Genomic DNA, 20,676 nt, shown 5'->3' on the forward strand with positions numbered 1-20,676 from the left:
CATCCTCTATGTTATTTTATTGATGAGGTTGAGGACTTGAACTAAAAAGGGTCTGACCTCCCTGCCAACCTCTTTACCTACAACTTTAACACCACAGCCTTGGGTTTTCTCACCAAATACAATGAGGTATTATACATTATATCTAAGTTTTCTTAATGCAATTATATAAATAAATTGGCCTCAAATGCAATGAGATTGGCTAGTAGGAAATCAATAGAAATCTTTGCTGACTACTTATAATTATAATATTTCATGATCTATATTGCTCTTCTGAGATAAACTTCTCAAAGAGCCTGTAATGTTCCTGAAGTAGAACTGCCCAGACTAGGACTTGAAGTCTTTATCTACTTACCCTAGCAGAGACCACATGGTGAATAATAATTAGATTGTCTCTCATCTTCTTCATTTCCTTAATCATAAGAAGCCTCTAGCTTTGGAAGACATACTGTGTTTGGAAGACACGTACATGCAGTGTTTTCTACGAACCAGCCAGTCATAACTAAGAACAAACAGTGTTACCAAAGGAAAATTCAAACTTGGATTTCAGGAAGGGGCAACGGTCAATGGGCCATATTATTTCTCCATTAGAAAACATCCCAAGAAGCCTTAGCATCTTAGCCCTCTCAACCCTGGAGCAGAAACAGTGGTCCCCAGGGGGGCTGTTCTCTTTTATCTGTCCCTTGGCATTATGCTGGGCTCCAAGAGAATGTATTGATGAAGAAATGCTTGGGGAGAAAGCTCTTCTGTGCCAGGATATCTCTACAGTTTCTGTGATGTTTGCTTTGGAGAGGTTCAAAGGATTCTAGAGTTTGCAGTTGGAAAAGGATAAACCCAAGGGCAGGCCATGGTCTTAGATGCTGAAAACCTTCCCCTCCCATGCTCGAGTTAAACTAACATTTAAAAGAAGTCAGCGTACACTTTGGTCTAACAGATTTGTGTTAAGAGCCTCTCTGCTCTTCTTCCTCTCTTTAATGGTAGAAGCTGGAGATCTTACTTGCCAAGTTAGCTCATGTTCCCTCCATGGGCATGAACAGCTCTGTCTCAAGCTTGGCTCCTGGCAACCAAGACACACTTGCCCACGCAAGCCTGCCCTGACCCCCTGAACCCCTGTCTACTCACCACTCTTTTCTGCCTTGGGTTTTGGTGGCTCGGGCTCAGGCAGACACGGACAGGGCCCATCGCAGAGGGAGGTGAGGCTTTTGCCTGTAGAACAAGCATGGAATTCCAACTTGCACTGTAAGAGAGAGACAGGACAGACTGTCAGAACACAGCTAGCACATCCTGGGCTGGCCTTTCCGGAAGCTCAGCTACCCTGGCTTTAAAGGAACAAAGGTAGAGAAGGGAGAGGCCGACCTGGTCTGGCTTTCAGAATACTAACTTGGGATTAGCCTTCCTTTTCTTTTTCTTTTTTTCCAAAATGTACCAGATAACTTCCAAAACACAGCAGAAGCATCGGAAAGCTAATTTTAATTAACAGTAGGCTCAACTGTCATCATTTATAAAATGTGATGATTATCTGAAATTTAATGCATGTGGGGTTCTATATGACCCGTGAAGCCCTCCCACTTGGGCTCTGAAGGCTTCCCAACAAACCCTCCCACACAGAGGAAGTGCTTGAGAACATTCTTAGTAACCGACTCTCCCATTACTGTGATAGATGCCTGTCATAAACAAAGATTGGTTCGGCTCATGGCTTCAGCCCATCATGGTGGGAGGCTATGATGGAAATACTGGCATCATGGTGGACAGGAAGCAGAGCAGGAAAGAGGGGAGCCCAGGACAGGACACAAGACACAGGGTGCAAGGACATTTTTCAAGAGGCTCACTTCATCCAAATAGCTTCCATTTCTTAAGGTTTCTAGACACTCTGAAAATAGCATCATCAGTTGGAGACCAAACATTCATAAGCCTATGAGGGACGTTCCATATTTAAACCATAGCAAAGCACAGCCACCTCCTTTCCAAGTCTGGATGGTGCATCTGAGGTGCTCTGCCCCTTCCTCTCAGGGCAATGTGCAAGCTTGTGCTTCCCCTGTCTGGAACTGAAGTTTATACTGGTCTTCTGTGGGCTGGAGCCCTCCTATAACTAGCTTGGGGTACAATGGAAATGTCTACCTAATTCTAGGACTCAATGTTAGAAGTCTATAAATAAGCTACAACCTCCTGTCATCTTTTATCAGCAACAATGGTAGCTTTTGGATCCCTTTCTTTTAACTCTTTACATTTAAGTCTCAACAGCCTCAAAACATAAGTGGGAGAGAGAGAAGGTATTTACAGGTGTCCTAGACCACAGTAGGTACCACATTCTTCTTACTTGTATATTATGAAAAAAGAAATTGAGGCTCTTTGAGGTTAAACAACTCATAAAAGACCTCAGCACTCAGCCGCACACATGCCTGGCTTCAGAGCTGAGCCCTGAAGGGTCCTGAGATGGTTTCTGTCACATGGCTGGGTTTCAGAGCACTGAAACTGTACCTACTGTGGTTGGTTTCGCACCTTTGCCTTTGGCCCAGATGTGCTATCTGAGTTTCCTCCCTTTCTACCTGTCAATTTCTCAGGATCAAGGCTTGCATATAATCAGTCTCCTGCAAAGGCCCAGGGCCTGGGGACCTGGTGGAGGTTCAAAGAAAGCAGAGATAGATGGAACTTAAGACCCACTCAGCATGCATCCTTATCAGGTGCCATGGGGATCGGTTAAAAGAAAAGGAAGAGGGATACAGTCCCTGCCCTTAGAAAACACAACCATCCTGTAAGTACCACCAGCATTTGCAAGTCAACTCACTGGCGTGGGGGTGGACATGGGCTCCCTGTGAGAGGATGAGATGATCAGTCCCCAGACTAACAACAAACCCAGGCAGTGCTTTACCAGTGGCTCTAAAGGTTCTGAAATCACTGGGTATAACTCCAGCTGTCACCCACCCAATGGGGAATGGCAGAGCAAGCATACAGAGAGCAAGCTCCATCTCAATGCAAGGCTCCCTTTTATACATGATCCTGAAACACTTAGCATGTGACCAGTGTGGTCACAGGACAGGAGCACTTTGTGAAAGGAAACCAAGTCCGGGCATTACTTGCCCTGACTTTGGAGTAAATGAGAGTAGATTCATCTAAAGCTGTGTGGACAGGATTATATAGTGAGGCTGACTTCATGAGTATATACAGCCAGAGCAGAAGGATCTCTAGGTATGGGCGTGCCTGCAGGCCGCAGGATGGCCTGAAGGAAAGTGGAAGGCCGTCTGTCTCAGTGTTCTCTTCAAACAGCACTGTGCTCTAGTTTGATTTCTGTGGCTGTGTAAACACTGACACAGGCAACCTGGGGAGGAAAGGGTTACTGGGTTTCAGGTTACAACCCACAGTGCAGAGAAGCCAAGGCAGGACCTGGAGCAGAGGCCATGGAGGGTGCTCTTTATTGCCTTGTTCCCATGGCTTGCTCAGTTTTCTTATACAACCCAGGACCACCTGCACAGGGGTGGTGCCATTCAAAGTAGACTGGACACTCCTACATCAAACATTAATTTAAAAAAATGCTGTACAAACTTGCCCCCAGGTCAATCTGATGGAAGCAATTCCTCACTTGAGATTCTCTCTTCCCAGGTGACTCTAGCTTTGTCAAATTGACAAAAACTAAGCCACATAAACAGCATGTGTGCAGCTGGAGCAGAAACCACTGTGGCCAGCTGCTCCCTCTTTTTCCATCTCTTCCTCTTCCCCCTCCTCTCCCTCCATCTCTTCCTCTTCCCCCTCCTCTCCCTCCATCTCTTCCTCTTCCTCCTCCTCTCCCTCTATCTCTTCCTTTTCCTCCAGCTCCTCTTCTTCCTCTGGGTCATCTCTATAATGACCCTCGGTTTCACATTGGAGGTTTACAAACTAGATTTTAAAGAGACTCTAAATCTTATTTGGGCAAAAATATTCTTTTATGTGTAAAATTATCTTATAAAGTTTAAAATTTGCCTGAATTCATCATAAGGCCTTTCCTACTAGTTTTGTAATTTCCTGCTTATGTCTGTTGTAGACTCAAATATTTTCCCTCACCCAACTCTACCCTCCTAGAGCGGGGAATCGACACGTTGTTCATGCCCATGGCTCTTTGTCGCATGACCCACACCTGCCTTCCCTGCCCCATGGTCTCGGCACTGCCACGTGACCGACTGACAGGCAGATGGAACAGCAGCAACAGTGAAGGAGCAGGCTCCAGCAGACACTTCTAGAACCACCTGTTTCATCGCCTCATCTGCACTTCTCAAGCTTTGCAAACATCACAGGCCACAGAGAGCTGCTGCTTCTGCCAGGGACTCAGAAGGCAGAAGAACAGAACGGAAGCCCACCCAGAGCTATTGAAAGTCACTATATGTGGGGAAACCGACTGGCTTCCTTCTAGACCTCAGAACACGGCAAGGGGCAAGGAAAGACCCACTACCTGTCTTATCTCTGACATGATGTGAGCCTGGCACATAGTAGGTATTCAAGAAATAGAACAATAAGGAAAAGGGTTGTAATGTACACTCTGCAAATCCCAAACCCCTGTTCAGTCCCTGAGCATCCCAAGAGTTAGCATGCTGGCACTCCATCTCAGCTGTTTATCCTACCCTACATTCTGCTCGTGTCCACTATGAGGCCTGTCTGTCTGTCCTAAAACCCCACATTCAGCACATGTCTCTCAGTCTCATGCTTGCTCCAGGCTACTGGCAGACTCAGCCTTGTCCACTTGCCTCCCAGCAGCCAGACACCTGTGTCCTGTGTAGCCCTGCCTGACCAGCAGCCTCAGGTATGACCTCTTGCAACCAAGCCTGCTTGGCAGGGTAGCAGCATTCCCTCCCATGTTCCCCTGGTAACTGTCTGCAGAGACAGTCGACCTCTCTTATAGTTGAGACAGGAGGCCCTGAGAAAGCAGTATTCACCTGTACCAGTCACACTCAAGGTTCAAGGATACTTATCTTCTAGGACAATATGTGACATGCAAATGGAACTCAAAAGGCTGAAATCTCAGGGCTGGAGAGATGGCTCAGCAGGTAAGAGCACTGGCTGCTCTTCTACAGGACCTGGGTTTGATTCCCAGCACTCTCATAGTAATTCACAACCTTCTGTAACTCTAGAATTAGATTCCTTCTTTTGGCTTCCATAGGTACAAGGTAGTCTCATGGTACAATACATACATGTAGGGGAAACAATTCATGCAGGCAAAATACTTACATAAAATAAAAATAAATTTAAGAAATGTTAAATGACTGTAATCCCATCATTTTATTTGAATTTTTAAAATTCTGTTTGAATTTAAAAATTCAAAACAGGCTATACAGATAGACGGACAGACAGACCGACAGACAGACAGAGATATTAAGAACTCATAATAGGTGTGTGACAAGTGCCATCAAGCTATGGTTACCTCCCTAGGGGATGAGAGAGGGCAGGGCACACAGAATCATCACAAAAATGGGTGACGTTTGCTTCATATTTTAATTCAGCTTTATTTTTAACTTTGCTCCTGGACTTAACAACTTGTATAAATGATCCACATATTAGGCATCAGACATTTCATAATGAAATGGGAACAAAATGTACAGGGTTCTTTGGAGGTGGTAACCAAGCCAGAACCACACTGCTCCACTGAAAAGGTGCTCATATGTGGGGAGCCACTGGTACCACATGGTGGAGGCTGTGCCCAGAAGCTCTGAATTGGAGTGTTGAACTGTACCTGGGCAGAGGTGTTCCCAGGGCCTGAGGCTCTCAAGACTAGGATGTCTCATAAATGTTCCCTTCTGGAGCTTTTCTCTAATCTATCTCCCAGTAAGTAAGTAAGCCTCCCAGATGCAATGCCATCCTTCTCCTGCACCAGGCTGTTGCCAAGTCAGAGGCAATAGCAAGGCTAAAAAGCAGCCCTCCATGCCACCTTACCCAGGGGGTCTGGTGACTCTAAGAGAAAGGACCTCCCGCTAGAGGAGTTCTACAATGCCAGTGGGGCCTCCACACTGGGCAGGTGTTCATTTCCCTCTGCCAAGAGTTCGGTTACTGCCCCCAGGTGGAGCTGGCTGACTGCACAGAGCTGGCTGGACAGTGCAAACACATGTACTGGTTTAGGAATAATCACAAGGCAGGGATGTTGTGCCTTAGCTCAGGCCTGCTAAGAAAATGGGAGTCACAGGGAAAGAGGCTGCTGCACGCTTTCCACTGCCTCCCACTAGAAACAGGTACATAGCCCAGATGCTGGGCTTCCTCCAATTGAGCAGATGCAGCCTTGACTTATCCAGCTCCCAACTTAGTTGTAATAACAAGACATACTTTTCTGCTTGGGAGAGTGGAGCACAAGAGGATGATGGAGTCTGCAGGGGAGATGTGGGAAGGGAGTCAGGGAGTCCTAAGTACCCTCCCAGCATCACAGGGTACCAGCAGCTTCCTCCTGACTTTAGGACAAAATGACAGGGGCTGGGAACCTTTTGGATAGTATGTGCAAAGCAGGAGCTAAAAACTACGGATGCAGATTGCTGTGCCAGGAAGAACTAACTGGTCAAGCAGCCTCTAAACCCAGCCTGCAGGGAAGGAGGATCTGGGCAGGCCAGAGTATGGTGAGTCACCTTCAACTTTCACAGCATGGCAGTTAAAAACCAAACCAAATGAAAACATGACCTTCTTGGGGGCTAGTAAGGGTATAGCATAACTTGTCTGTCACTTTAGACAAAGTGATTGGTTTTGAGTATAAAATAGAGGAAAGGGGTGTGAGCAGAGCCTCTGGACTGAAGAGCCAGCCTCTTGGCTCCTTACAGCTCACAAGAGCCAAAGCTGGAGGTACACCTGGAATCCTCCATGAGAGGGACCAGAAGACATCATTAGGATAAACACTGAACGGGTACTTCCTATGAGAGAATACTTCCTTTAGCCTCGCCCACCCCAGAAGGGGATATAGCAGAGAAGACCCTCCTCAGCTGTCTACAGTTAACTCCTAGTTACTCGGAAGCCATACACCTCCCACTAGGGTCCAACTCTAACCCACATGCAAGCTGTGTCCAAAGGAGTCCCAGACCTGGCCTTTTTAAAGAGTGGGGGCCTCACAGAAGCAGACTGGGCGGGGCTGGTCTGCAGCCAGTGTTACTGGTGCCCTTGTAAGAGAGGAACACGTGGACACAGAAGTACCCAGGGAGGGATGAAGTGATGGGATGGACATGGGAGGAAGACATCTCTAAGCTTCCTCAGAACCCCGGGGCACCACAGACCAAGAAAATAGCCCCTCTGCTCTAGAATGAGGTACCTACTGCTAGTTGTTCGATCTCAAGCACCCAGCCTCGGGGGAACTCGGTCATTTACACGAATGCCTCAGTTTCCAGTTCTTTGCTGTGACAGCCAAGCTAAGTGATACACGTTACATCTAGTGTTTTAAGAAGACACAGATTCCAGGACAAGGAGATGCTCTAGTTTGGTATTAAAAACATAAATCTTTGTGCCAAGATGGCTGGCATAGGTCTATTGGAAAGAAACAAAACAAAATCACAGAACAGCAGTCTTAGGGTATAAGGGAATTGGATCTGAAGAAGTCAACCATGTTGTATCACTTGTGACTCATGCCCAGTGGTGGTAATGGGTGGACATATGAAAATTTCAAGTCTTATATTGATTTTATAATAAAGTGGTTATATGAATAATTAGCTCTAACTCTATACAGCAAATGAACTGAGAAACTAGGAAATCAGGTAAGGTCATTTAAGCATGGACTAGCCGCTGTATTCACACAAATAAATATAAATACAACTCCCTGGAACTTCTAGACCCTGGACCTGCTGGAATGTAAGTGCCCTCCCAACCATCTAAGAAACAGAGAAAGGAAACACTGTATGACTGTGTAGAGGTGTCCAAAATACTGACCTACTTAAAAATAAGTGTGCTAGCAGATTTCCCAGCCAATCCTTGCTTCCATTTTGCATAACATGTCAGCATGAGTGAACGTTTCCTGCAAATGGCCAGTAAATCTTTCTCTCCTATGATTTGTAAAGCAAAGCTAATAACTTCTCTCTGGTTCATTGCTCACACAGGTCTCCACACTCTTCACTGGGCCTTGCATGCTTGGGGTATTATTTTTAACATTTTATTTAAATTGCTTTCTCCACTGTATTTCATCAACCTATCATCTATTTTTAAACCAGACTGTTGACGGTTCACAGTTGACAATTTTGTTCACAGTTGATGAATTCTGATTTGTTTTCATTCACCCAAAATCATGTCACAGTAGAGGGAGGGAAATAATCCCCAGGCTGTGCTGGCTTTAATACCTGGGCGTGAAGTGAGTGGCTGCCGCCTGCCTGCCAGAGTCAGCTGGTCCCTCAGCTCTCCCTCCAGCTGTGCCCGTCCCACTTCTCAAGTGGAGTCTTCAGGTTGGATCCCTCTACCTCAAGGCCTATGCACTTTCCTTTGTCTGGAGCTCTCTCCCCAACTCACTTTATTTCCCCATTCCCTTTTTTTTCTCTACTCAGTTCCTGATCATCCACACAATGCTCTCTGCCTCCCCATCCCCTGCCATGTAAACACCATGGGGACAGTCCTTTGTCTTACTGGCTTAGAGCCTAGGGCAGATGTCCCATTAGTGGCTTTTTTTTTTCTGCAAGAAGAGGAAGACACACATACATACATGTTTGGAAAGGTTCTGCATGGATCCAAAGGTCCCTCCCTTGTTTTTCTACCTTACTCCTCCCAGAGAGTCCCCAGGCATTCAAGCCCTGGGCACTGACAGGAGGCTGGCCATCTTTCCATCATCCAGGGTCAGTCTCAATCAAACTGATGGTTGACCTCTTTGTGACCAGGTATGGGTCTTATATGTCTACTTCTGCCCACCTGTCTCTCATATAAGATTTCAGAGTTTCAAAAGGAGGCAGAACTCCAAACTTGAAACCAAGCTGCTAAGAAAGAACCCTTCTTCACAAAACAATGCCTTTCAAGTTTAAAGGGAAGATATAATTAGAAAGTCACCATTTTTGCAATGCAAAAAGTTTGAGAGAAAATAAGTGGGGAGTAAGACATACACAAGGTGGTTGGTCTCTGGGTGTGCCCCAAAGAGTGTTTAGTTGCAACAGAGAAGAGAGGGTACATTTCCAATAAAATATGTAGCTGTCACCTCTTAACAGAGGGACCAAGATGCTAAGTCAGCAAGCACCACAATGGAACAGCTTGGCATGCACCTGCTCTATAAAATGCAGCCCAGTAGGGCTGGCAAGGCAGCCTAGTGGTTAAGAGCACTTGTTGCTCTTGGCAAAGGTCCCAAGTTTAGTTCCTGATACCCACATGGCAGTTCCCAACCATCTGTAATTCCAATTCCAGGGGATCTGACTGGCATGTTCTTCTGATCTCTGCCTGCACCAGGTACACAAATGGTACATACCAGGCAAAATATGCTCATACACATAAAATAAATAAATCTAAAACTATTTAAATACTGCAGCCACAACTGATAAACTTGAGCCAAGTAGAAACAAACATGATAGCATCTCCTTAGTGCTTAGGTAATAATAATTACACAAAACTATAAAAGACTTCTTTTGGGGGGGAAGTATGATTTTAATGTGAATCACATTATTAGGTGATGTTTTGAAATTATTTTCCCATAAGTGCAATAGTAAATGCTTTTAAGGCAATTACACAGAAGAACATCCCTTTCTTTAGCAAGGGTTACCCACAAGAATGTCTGTAATCTGCTTCCAAATGCTTCAAGGGAACAGATACAGGTGTATGTATAACACAAAAAGGCGAGGATGTTAGCAGCTTCCATCTCTTGGTGATAGTGGACAGAGTTCTCCTCATCTGTCTTAGGCTCTTCATTTACTCGGCAATTATAAAATCAATAGCTTGGGAAGGAATTTTAACTTGCTTTGCCTAGTAGTTCCTGGAGACTCTTCCCAGAATCCATACCTGTCTGCCTACCCCAAGCACGGGCTACTGTAGCCTGCAATCACTTTCCTTGCTCCTGTTCCCCAGTAGGGGGCAGGCTCTTTATGGGCAGTGATAGGATCCTGCTGGCTGAGGCTTCAAGGACCTGACTAACCCTGAGGAAAGAACCAGCCTTCAATAAGCTGTTAAAGAGGCAACGATTGAGGCATTCCCTAGACATAAAATCTTTAATGAATGGAAGCAAGCAGGATTCAGTCGAAGGCTAAATGCATGTACATAGTCTTGCATATTTTAGACCTTGCAGGGGTACTCTTTCCCATAACAAATCTGTAAACTGAGGCTAGAAGACAGACAGCTATATGTGGTTGCTCTCTTCAGAAATGCCATCACTTTTCCCTCTTGGGAATCCTGTCAATGAGTTGGCAAACCCTTTCAATATGAGAGGAGGAAATTTCAGCCAATTCATACACACATTGTTTGCTTTCAGACAAGAAACTTAAGTTATTATAAAATGTAGGTAACAAAACCAGCACAGCAAAACCATGTGAAATGCCAAAGACAGATACTAGACTCCATAAGAAGGAGCTTGAGAAAAAACAACCCTTTGCCAACCCACCTAGGGGAGGGCAGAGACACTGTAACAGGTTGCAGCTCTGATTGACTCCCACAGGGCCTGTGTGGCACCCCCTCTGTGTGATGTCCTTGGGGGAAGAGAGTTGCTCCCCCAGAAGTCTTCCCTGCCCAGCATGCTCTCCAGTGCCGCAGTCAGCCTCAGTTCTGGCCTCTGTGCTTGGCTTCCCCGTTTGTGGGACTTCCTTTTGATGTTCACTGACAGTTCCTTCTTTGCTGTCTGCTCTGCCTGGAAACCTCTGAGGACTGCAGATAATTCATAGTTCTAAATTTATATGGCATGTCTCCTCCATCTAGAATTTTGGGGACAGAACAGATGAGGAAGGGCTTGAAGTTCCCAGGCCTGCTTCCTCTTGGTACCAAGAATAGCACATAAGCCTAGCAAGGGCTTAATGAAAATGTCGAGTGAAGGGGCAAGAAGAAGAGCCCACATGCAGAGCTGGCTGGGGATGCATGCCTGCTTCAACCATCAGTTCAGACAAGGATGGGACCCCACAGCAGGGGCAAGTGCACAGACTGGTCAAGGTCAGGTTTTCTCCCAGCTCTAATGGACAGGAGCTCTGAGAAGAAACTTAACTGCCACAGAAATAGAGAAGGATGGAGGCCCAGGGGTGGCCAGTGTGAGACCAGAGCCACAGCTGCTTCAGCATTCCCACCTGCTCCAGTTTCCCTCCTCCAGGCCCCTGCTCTGCACCCTGGGTGAATCCCTTTCACTCCCACACCATCTTGACATACCGGGTTATCTGTCGGCTTCTAGGGGGAAACAGGCATCTCCTTCGGGAGCCTGGCATACAGCAGGTGCTTAGTATGTTTATATGCAGGATATGTATCACATGACCCATGTGTCACTAGGGTCATGGTATAGAATAAGAAGCCCTGGCACAATGGTGCATGGTATTCTGTGACTCCTATGATGGTCAGAGCTTCGGCAAAGCCTCTCCGAGCATCAAGGAAGGCTCAGTGAAGAGGCAGAGAAAGAGGAGACCATGGAGAAATGACATCACAGTGATGAAAGGGAGGGAGGGTTCAAGGTCCCCCTAAAGGCTAAGACGCGGGAGCCGCAAGGAAGGAACAGCTGGCAGCTGACCTTGTGTTTGCCTGCGCGCCACATGAAGTCCCTGCTTCTCACTGGTGGCAAAGACATGGACCATGGTTGCTTATGAGGAACAGGAACAAAGCTGGTCTGCCAGAGGACCAGATCGGATGAGGAGAGTACCGGCTCTTGTGTCCCAGGAACTGAGGCAGAAGGTCCCACAGCTATTCTAGGGCAACAGATAACCTTTGATGTTCCCAGGGAGTTCTCTGGGAAGAGCATTTTCAGGAGTCTGCAATCCAGAGAAGCCCAGGCAGTGCCTCAGAACACAGCTGGGTTCATAGCACAAGGTCTGTAAAGTTGACTGGGGCCTGGCAGCATGTTCCTAAGAAATCTGTGCTTGCGGATAAACCCTGGTGATTGACATATGTCTGTGCCTGGAGAAAGCGGGCTTGCTGGAAGTTCATTAATTAGTCATCGTCCCAGAAACAGCAGAAGGTTAAGACTAACACTTCCATGTCACAAGTGAGAGGAACAAAGACAAGAAAGGGGCACAAATAGGGCAGAAGGAGGGAAGGAACAGGAAGAGAAATCACATTGGAGCCTCCCGAGGCAAGACAGGAAGGAAATCGAGAAGAAACACAAGACAGAGATGCTACATAAGGGGAGCAGGGAACACCCTAAAGTTGCAGGAGGCAGAGAAAAAATCAGAACATCAGCCATCGTCTCTCACCTCTGGGGGTGTAAGGGCTTGGCAGCTCCAGGAGAAAAGGAAGACAGTGTTCTGGGGTACCCACGATGCTTAAACTAAACTCTCTGAACCTAGAAATGTCCTGGGGATCCTAATTTTCTGGTTGTGGGGGAAGCTCTCTGACCCTCTTCTCCCAGCCGGCTGTGCCCTCATGGGTTGCCAGTGGGTTGCAGGGCAGTGTCCTCCATAGTCAAAGGGAGCTGGAGGGTAAGCTGATGTGCAGCTGCAGTGCCGGGGAAGGGGGTGGGTGATATCTGCCAGGACTCTGTCTGCACCTCTTACAGGGAGCTTAGAAGGGAATCTGACACCTCAAGCTCCAGGGAGCCACCAGAGGTGAGAATCAGAGTGATTTGCATAACCCTCTGAGCCTCCTTCCTTACCACTAAATAAAGATCGCCCTGCTGCCTGTCTGCAGCCTGCAAGAAGGCAGAATGGAGGGCTAGCAGACCTCTGGAGCCTGGCAGCAGTGTCCCTGGCATGGGCAGATGATAGAACTTCCTTCCTTCCTGGGTCTTCCATCAACCCCGCCTTCATTCTCCTTCTCCGTCAACAGCTTCACACCCGAGTAGTCTTTGTTTAAATGTGTATTTGCTCACACCATCCCCTGCTCCCCATCCTCTTCAGATACATTTAGCCTAATAGAAATGGTGTTAGTGATGCCCACTTCCCACATCTCTCCATCTGTCCCATTCAGGCTTCTCACAGTCCACCTAAGATCTCTCAGCCACGTCCCCCCTCCCTCTGATGCTCTGCTGTATAATCTCTAGGAAGTCTTGGGAAGGGAGTCCCATGCTCTAGAACCTGTGTCCATCTCTGAGTTTTCTGTGCTCTGCATTTTGATGCCACTTTCTTACCCGTATCCTTATAAATTTAGTGAGATCACCTTTCAATTCACACATGGCGCTAAACAGAAATGCAATGGGTAAATTTTTGCACAGGTAGATGGACAGATGGACACTCTTACCCTGTATCTAACTGCCAGTTAAGGAGTCTACACAGGTTTGCTGCTGTCCTCACCAGGTAAACTGCCTGAATTAAGTTATTCTTCAGGTTTGGTACACCTTGGCCCAGATCAAAAACAATTTCAAGGCTTGGACACTCACTCCATCACCCTACCCTTCCTGAAGCAGGTCCCAAACTGTAAACTCTTCTTTACAAGCCATAGTCAAATCCAAGCCTTCCCTTTTAAGGCCAGTCACTGTCAAGTCCAGAAAAACCCAGACAAATGGCTAAGTGAGGTGCCTATTAGCATACAAAGAGCATACCCGAAGTGTGCACTAGCCACCAGGCTCACCCAGAACCTGTGGCTCCTCTTAGCTCTTCCCACCCCGCCCCCACCCTAAACCTCTTCAGTCCCAGGCACTTGGCTTCCCTTCCCCCAGCAACCCTGCAATTTGGCCACAAACTCTCTCGGGTCTCTTGGCTCTGCTGGGTCTCTCTTGGTCTTTTGTCTTCCTCTCTCACCCCCCCTCTCCTCTCATGGCCCAGGTTGGTCTACTGGCCATGTTTCATCTGCTACTTTCTCTCCTTGCTGTGGACTCTTCCAATGCGATGCCTCTGGCTGTACTCTCCTCCTCAGCCCCCTGGGAGTGCTCACATCCTCATTTTCATTCAGTTCCAACCTGATCCTGACTCTCACTAACAGCATGGCCCCATGTGTCAACACAGGCCCTGCTCTGTACCTGCTCCACCCCTGTGCTCTCCCACCCCAAGTCCTCCTGCTTAGAGATGCCCTCCTACCACTCATCTCCTGCAGGCCCTCACTCAGCTACTCAAAGTCCCATCCCTGCTCTAGTATTTTCTTCCCTGTGAGAACACAGCTCTGGGATGTCAGGACTTTTCTGTAGTGTATCTATGCCTCCCTCATCATGCAGATCCCCCTACCCTTCCGTTCACTAGGAGGAATGGCTTATAAAGTCTTCATGAATCACAGAAAGCACAGAACAGCTAATTATGAACCTGACATCTGTGCTAAAACTCGACCTCTACTTTCTCCTTTACTTTTCACCCTGCCCACCACAGGAAGAACTGTAACATCCATCTAACACACAAGGGAACTGGGGTTCAGAACTTCTGCTTGCTGAGTGGAAGCCGCTCTGAGGAGGTGAGAGAGAAGGCATGCCCTGCTCCATTATGTGGATGTCTATACTAACAGGCTTAATTGTGCTCCCAGGCCAAGATGTTTTATTGTTGAGTTATCCATCCTCATGACCTGCAGTGCTGGAAGAAAGGACTTTCTTAGATACCAAGCCAAGTCACAGGTTGTTGGCACATCTCTGTGAAACATACCCAAGGGGACATGCATCTGCCTGGGTTTGCCAGTTTTGCATCTGGAAGGCACAGAGGTGTGCTCTCTCCTGGGTGTTTCTGAAGGGGCCCCTGTGATAAACCCTGTTCCTAGGCTGCTCATGATCATGGTCCTTGCTCAGTTCAATCCCAGGCACTTGGAACACTGTGTGGCCATGGCATGGGCCCTTTAATTATTATTTGAGTTGAAGAAAGAGTGAATAAAGGAAGAGAATCCACCAAAGACTTGCCATATCTACCACCAAAGAAACTGTGAGTACATTGAAGAAATGATAGAAGACTAGAACATTCTAAGTGCTACAGCCATCAAAGGCAAGGGTGGATGACCACCTCAGTAATGACAAGGAAGGGCAGAATCACTGCACCCACAACTGTGACAGGGTGGCTCTTTTGTGACTCTGAGCGCACTGTTTCCTGGGTCTGAACTGGGGAAGGCAGGTGACAGGGACACTTTGTCATGAGGAGCAAGTCATAGTGACTGGAGCCCGTGTGTCTGGCTGACATGCTCAGCAGGGCAGCTTGTATTCCAGTCCAGGGCACATGCGGAACAAAGGCAGCCCCAGGATCTGTCTGCTCCCATCGCCTCTGCAGCATGTTATCAGGAGCACTACCTCTCAGGACTAGACTCTTGTCTCTGGATTAAAAACTCTGCCTTCTCTTACTTAAAGAGCCTTCACAGGCAAGAAAGAAGAAATGCGGATGGGAAAAGGGTCTTTGAAGATGGTAGTCTGGATTGCTTCCTTCCCAGTTGCCCTCAATGTGCTGGAAGAAGAAGGAAACAAATACCCACCAAGCATTTCCACCAACTCCTGGCCCAAGCTAACATCCATCAAGGTCAAAACAGCCATTAAAAATCTCACCTTGGGCCTTTGCAAGATAACTATCAGCCACTATTCAACCTTGCTTTCTACAGCTGCCCTTCAGTGTAATTTCTCTACCCCAGCCCTCCTTTAACTGGAGAAAACACACCTCAGATGTCTTGCTGAATAAAGCCCTGGATATGTTCATCAGAGCCAGCAGAAATAAAACCAGAGATAGAGGTGACCAAAAAATGCCAAAGCAGACTTTTGACCAAATGCACCAAGATTGAGGTGATATTTTTAAAATGAAACAGTAACTTAAACTTTGAATTACTGCCTGATTTTACTGCTTAGAGATGAAAGACCCCTTGGTGCTGAACGACAAAGATGTATAACTCAAAGAGGGTTTGCTTTGCTTGGCACCATCTCTGTGAAAACACATTTATGTAGTGAAATGTCCTTGCAAGAGTCCATTCTCTGGTGATGGAGCCAAAGTGTGAACCTGGTGAAGGCAGACAAGACTGTCACCTCTCCTTTCCTTTTGATTACAGTTTTCCCCCCAAGGGTCTGATCCCATCCTTATCAGAACCTGATGAGAAATGAGCCAGCCAGACCAGGTGGCCCAGGAGTTGACCCTGTTAAACACTTTCCTATGATGAAAGCCAGAGAGACTAATGGTCTCACAACTCATTATAAAGACAGAAATGTCTTCATGTAGAGCCTTCCCTTTGTTACTATACTTTCTTTTGAGGCCATAGCTACAGCCCAGCGACCCTGCAGTAGTCATGACTTGATAAGGGCAAACTGAAGAAATGGGGCAGTGTCAAGGCCTCTGACAGTTCAATGTATGATCTGAGCAACGTCCTGGGATGTACATAAAAAAGCAGATATGAAGTCTACCCACCAGGGACTAAGAGAGAAGGAGTCACTACTTGCAGAATGCTCAGTCTTGGGATAAGATGCTAAAAACTTATGTCGATCTTTCCATTGGGTAAGCAATTGGTCCAAGAGGGGCAGAAGTAGGAACCAGTGACAAGGGAAGAGGCTTTTGTGACAAGAAGCCACCAGAAGTAGTGATGAAGAACACTAAAAATATTTAGATGAGGACAATTACAGGCATACAGGTTCTAAGGAAATGTGACAGCGTTTGAGTCCCATCAGTCTGAGCTTTCTCTCCTATCTGTGTGCTGTGGTGTAGAATGAACAGGGAGGTCTCAGAGCCTGGTCCAGGTCTCAGCCTACCAAGATCTGGGCAAAGGGAGAAGCTTCAAAGCCCCAGATGCTCATCATACATTCCACCCTCAGCTCCAAGCTTCTCAGTGGACTTCCCCAAGTTCAAAGTTAGAAAGCTCAAACTAGTCCCCTCCACACGCACACCCTATCCCTACTCAGTCTCTAGTTGCATATTTTCGTATCAGTCTGGAACCCGGTTAATCAGGCCAAAATTCATTCAGGATGGGCAACTGTGATCTGCAGGAAACTAGCTGCTCTCCATCTCATGTAATTTGTGTTTCATATAGAGCGATTTTTCAGACACCGTAACATCACAGTTTGGGAAGGGGGAAGCTTGTGAATGGTGTGAAGAAAATCTGCCTTGTGGAGGCCGTGCTGTAACACATGTGCTTCTGTTTCGGGGAATTCTGTATTGCAGACAGCATGGCACCCCCATCATGTCCTTTACACAGATAATTAAGCTCATCAATTACTTTTGTCTCTGTGTTGCCTGAGAAGAATGTCACTGTGGGCCTCCCAGGGAAGCAATATGTCAGCCCCTGCAGTCCTTGTACCTCCTGCTTCTTAGAATGGCAGAGGGGTAAAGCCTCCAGCCCAGACTCTAGAATATAGCAACTTAAGTTCAGATCTTCCCAGGAAATTTAGTCTTGTACCCAAGGGAAAGAAAAATAACTGCTTTGGTGGATGCCATAATTCACTAATTCAGCTAATATTTGATGAGCACCTACTATGTGCCAGCAAAGTGAGATATTAGAAAAGTATTAATAGTGATGAAACTATGTGCACAAGGCTCTCAGGCCAGCACTCAGCCCTCATTATGTGTCTGCTGCAAGCCCACTAACCCTGATGCTCAGCTTCCACAGCTATAATAGAGTCCTGCTTGGAGTGGGGAGAGTTACCTAGGATGATGATCAGGTTCAGCTCAGTGTCTGGCGTGGCTCATGTGCTCATACCTCTTCTATCCAGCTCCACTTTTATCTCCACAAAGACCCGGGAAGCCCCAGCTGTCAGGGTGTCTCTTCCACTTCTAAGATGGTACCCAGGGCACCTTAGTTGATCACACACAAAGACACCATAGTTCCATCCCCATGAGATGCTCTGTCTCCTCTGCTTGACATGGTGGCATGGAGTAGCCAGGGTGATGCTGAGAGGTGGCAGCATGATGCAGGACTTCAAGGAGCAGCACAGCACCCCCCTCCCCCGAACTTTCCGCTCAGCCTGTGTCCCCTTCCTGCCCTGGAGACTTGTAGAGAGCAGAGGCTCCTCATCACCCCTTTGGCACTAGTAAGAGGTGTGCTGGCAGGGCACAGAAGTGGGCCCAGAGACAGCCCTGCTAGACACAGCTGCGCCAAATAACCCATGGACTTACCGAAGAAGTCTTCTGTAGAAGTTCTAGAATGAAAGTATTGCTTTTCACTGAGCTGTCATTCACATAATCCCTAAGGAAGGAAAGGCCTCTCCAGGGGGCCTGCCATCTACAGCAGGCAAGGGCTGTATACAAAGCAGACTTCTTCCCTTCATCTCCCAAGTTTTGCACTTACAGCCAGAACAAAGCAAGAACACTTAAAGTCAAAAGGATGAAAAGCATTTGCACAGAGTACTACCAAGCACATCATTCTACCGGAAGTGACTGACAGAACATAGAAGGACAGGTAATGAGAGGCTATGAGACTGGGATGCTGCCTCAGTGGCCACCTCACACAGCCCCCACATGGCCCCCTCACTGCTCTCAAGGCAGGACACAAGAAGCATCTCTAATGGCAATTGTAAGGAAGGACCTGTAAGTTGTTAGGAAGAAAAGAAAGCAAAGTTCAAGTTTGGAGACATTATCCTGCACGACTCCAGCAAGAGCCGCTGCTGATATTCCATCCACGAGTAGCTTAGCCACAGCAGGATGTCCCTGTCCACCCTCTGTGAGAGACATGGGGACCTGACTGAAGAGAAGGAGACTGGTGTTTCCAAGAGAACAGGTGGGGCTCCTGGTGGAGAACAAAGAACACTTGCATCCACATTCAAGAAAGGAGTGAGTAAAGATAAGAAATTAAAAAGGAAGGACATGACTGCTCCTAGGTGTGGTGGAGGAGAAAGTTCATTGTCCACAAAAGGGAGAGCAGAGCCAAAGGCAGGGGCATCTGGGAGAGTCTAGAGTGGGCATGACCCTGAGCCAGGTGAGGAGATGGGGGAGGGGACAAGGGAGAGCCAGACCAAGAGGCCAGGGCAGCAAAGAGTAGACGAGAGAGCCAAAAGGGCTGGCATAGCAAAATGGCTGGATTATATAGGGAAGGGCAGCTGGGGGGAGGGCAGCCCAGCCCCTGGGCTAGAGAAGTTCAGAGTAGGGGTGGGGTATGGCAGTCAGAACCCTGTAACAGGTAGAGACTAGGGGATGCAGGGCGAAGCTGGGGGACAGCATCCACATTGATATGTCAAATAGGTACCTCAGCCATTTGTCCTGAGTGTGAGACCTAACAAGGCTCCCTTCTCCTGTCACCCATCAGTAAGCACTCAGTAAAGGGGACACCAAACACAGTGGATGACAGTTTTAACAAAGTAGTTCATGTGGCCTTATAATGTCTCTCACTCCCTGAGTGTTCAGTCAAACTGATCAGTGGGAAGCTATGTTCTGCAGATGCCTCAGTTTACCTCCCCGCCATCTGAAAACTACTTCCTGTTCCATGAGGCATGCCATTCTAGGCTGGAGATACAGACTCTGTAGCAGGACAGACCTCGGCTTGATTCCAATTGGGCCACATGCTAGTTGAGCCTGGTTCTCCCTTCTGCAGACTGAAAGTAACAGTAACTAATTTAAGCGCTATTAAATTGAAGGCCAATGAAATAAAAATGCTTATAAAGTATTTAGCACAGGGACTCCTTAGGTAGCTCTCCTCATCTTTCTTACCAAAAGGACCCTGTGTCTTCCTATGCTACCTCCTGGATTAATCTGATGCCAGAGGATAGCTGAATTCCCCTAAGGAGCACAACAATTTCTGTAAGAACTTTCTGGATCCTTCCTTCATACTCCCAGCATCCCTCACTCTGCCTGATCACCTGGTTTCTCCTACAGGTAATCCAGCCTCCACAAACGTTATAAGACATAAGGAATTATCATGCCTGGATGCTGCTCACTGAGGTAGGGGCTGGACATTAGAAGTACAGCAGTGGTGTCCTGCTTGGGAAATGAACTGTTCTGGTCACAGAGGCTTCCTGGAGGTGTGAAGACCCAGCAGCCATCATTAAGAACCCATTCTTCTGAGGGGAGTTAGATCCTAAAGGAGAGGCTTACATATGCGGGCACAGGGGCAGAAGGGCATGTATCAAGGCCTTTACTTCTACTTCATCGGTTCTATGACTTCAAATCTACCACACTGGGGATAGGCTGCTTCCCCATGAGTCTATAGTAAATACATTTAATGAGTCTGTAACATTTCACCATGGACTTAAAAGTTTGTCTATTGCAATCTAGAAATGAAACGTCCTTGCATGCTGAAGCTTTCTCCTAATGCCATGTCCAGAAGCAGAACTTTGGGGAAATGACTGAGTCATTTGGCTCCTGAACTAATTCTTCCACTAACCAAAGGGCATATAAATAATGACTTTATTACCAAACAGACTATTGAAAGGAAAATTCCTCTAATCAGAGGAAGTTGGTCATGGGGAGCCTGCCTCCCTTGTCTCTGGCCTTTTTCTCTAGCTCTCTCCGCTTCCCAGACGTCATGAATTCATCAGCTTTCTCTGCTACCTGCTCCTGTCACCATGACATTTTGCCTTTGCCACTGGCCCAAACAACAGAGGCAAGTGATAATGGATAGGAACTTCCAGAACCATGACCCAATCTTTTCACTCTTCAGGCCATCGCAGATAATTTTGTCACAGATACTAAAACCTCCTCACACAGTATTATTATAATATGAAACATAATCTTTCCATCCCCCAAAGTCCAAAGTCTTTATTTTGTTCTAGCATTGCTTAAAACAAGTTCAAAGTCTCATCTGAGTCACCAGGAAAACTCTTTCCAGCTGCGAGCCAGTAAAATCAAACAGAAGCCACATGCACGTATCTCC

The 20,676-nt window shown here is 47.0% G+C and overlaps 1 protein-coding gene across 2 annotated transcripts in view; it reads right to left on the bottom strand.

Moving 5' to 3' along the window:
- Window positions 1–20,676, bottom strand: part of Spock1 (SPARC (osteonectin), cwcv and kazal like domains proteoglycan 1) — a 481,068-nt gene that overhangs the window by 79,916 nt on the left and 380,476 nt on the right. For both annotated transcript variants that reach the window (XM_036187825.1, XM_036187824.1), the window contains one exon: window positions 1,120–1,234. In XM_036187825.1, coding sequence (XP_036043718.1) covers window positions 1,120–1,234 — 115 coding nt within the window. The remainder of the gene's footprint in view (window positions 1–1,119; window positions 1,235–20,676) is intronic.

The sequence above is a fragment of the Onychomys torridus genome, chromosome 5, assembly GCF_903995425.1.
Source record: "Onychomys torridus chromosome 5, mOncTor1.1, whole genome shotgun sequence".
Taxonomy (NCBI): domain Eukaryota; kingdom Metazoa; phylum Chordata; class Mammalia; order Rodentia; family Cricetidae; genus Onychomys; species Onychomys torridus.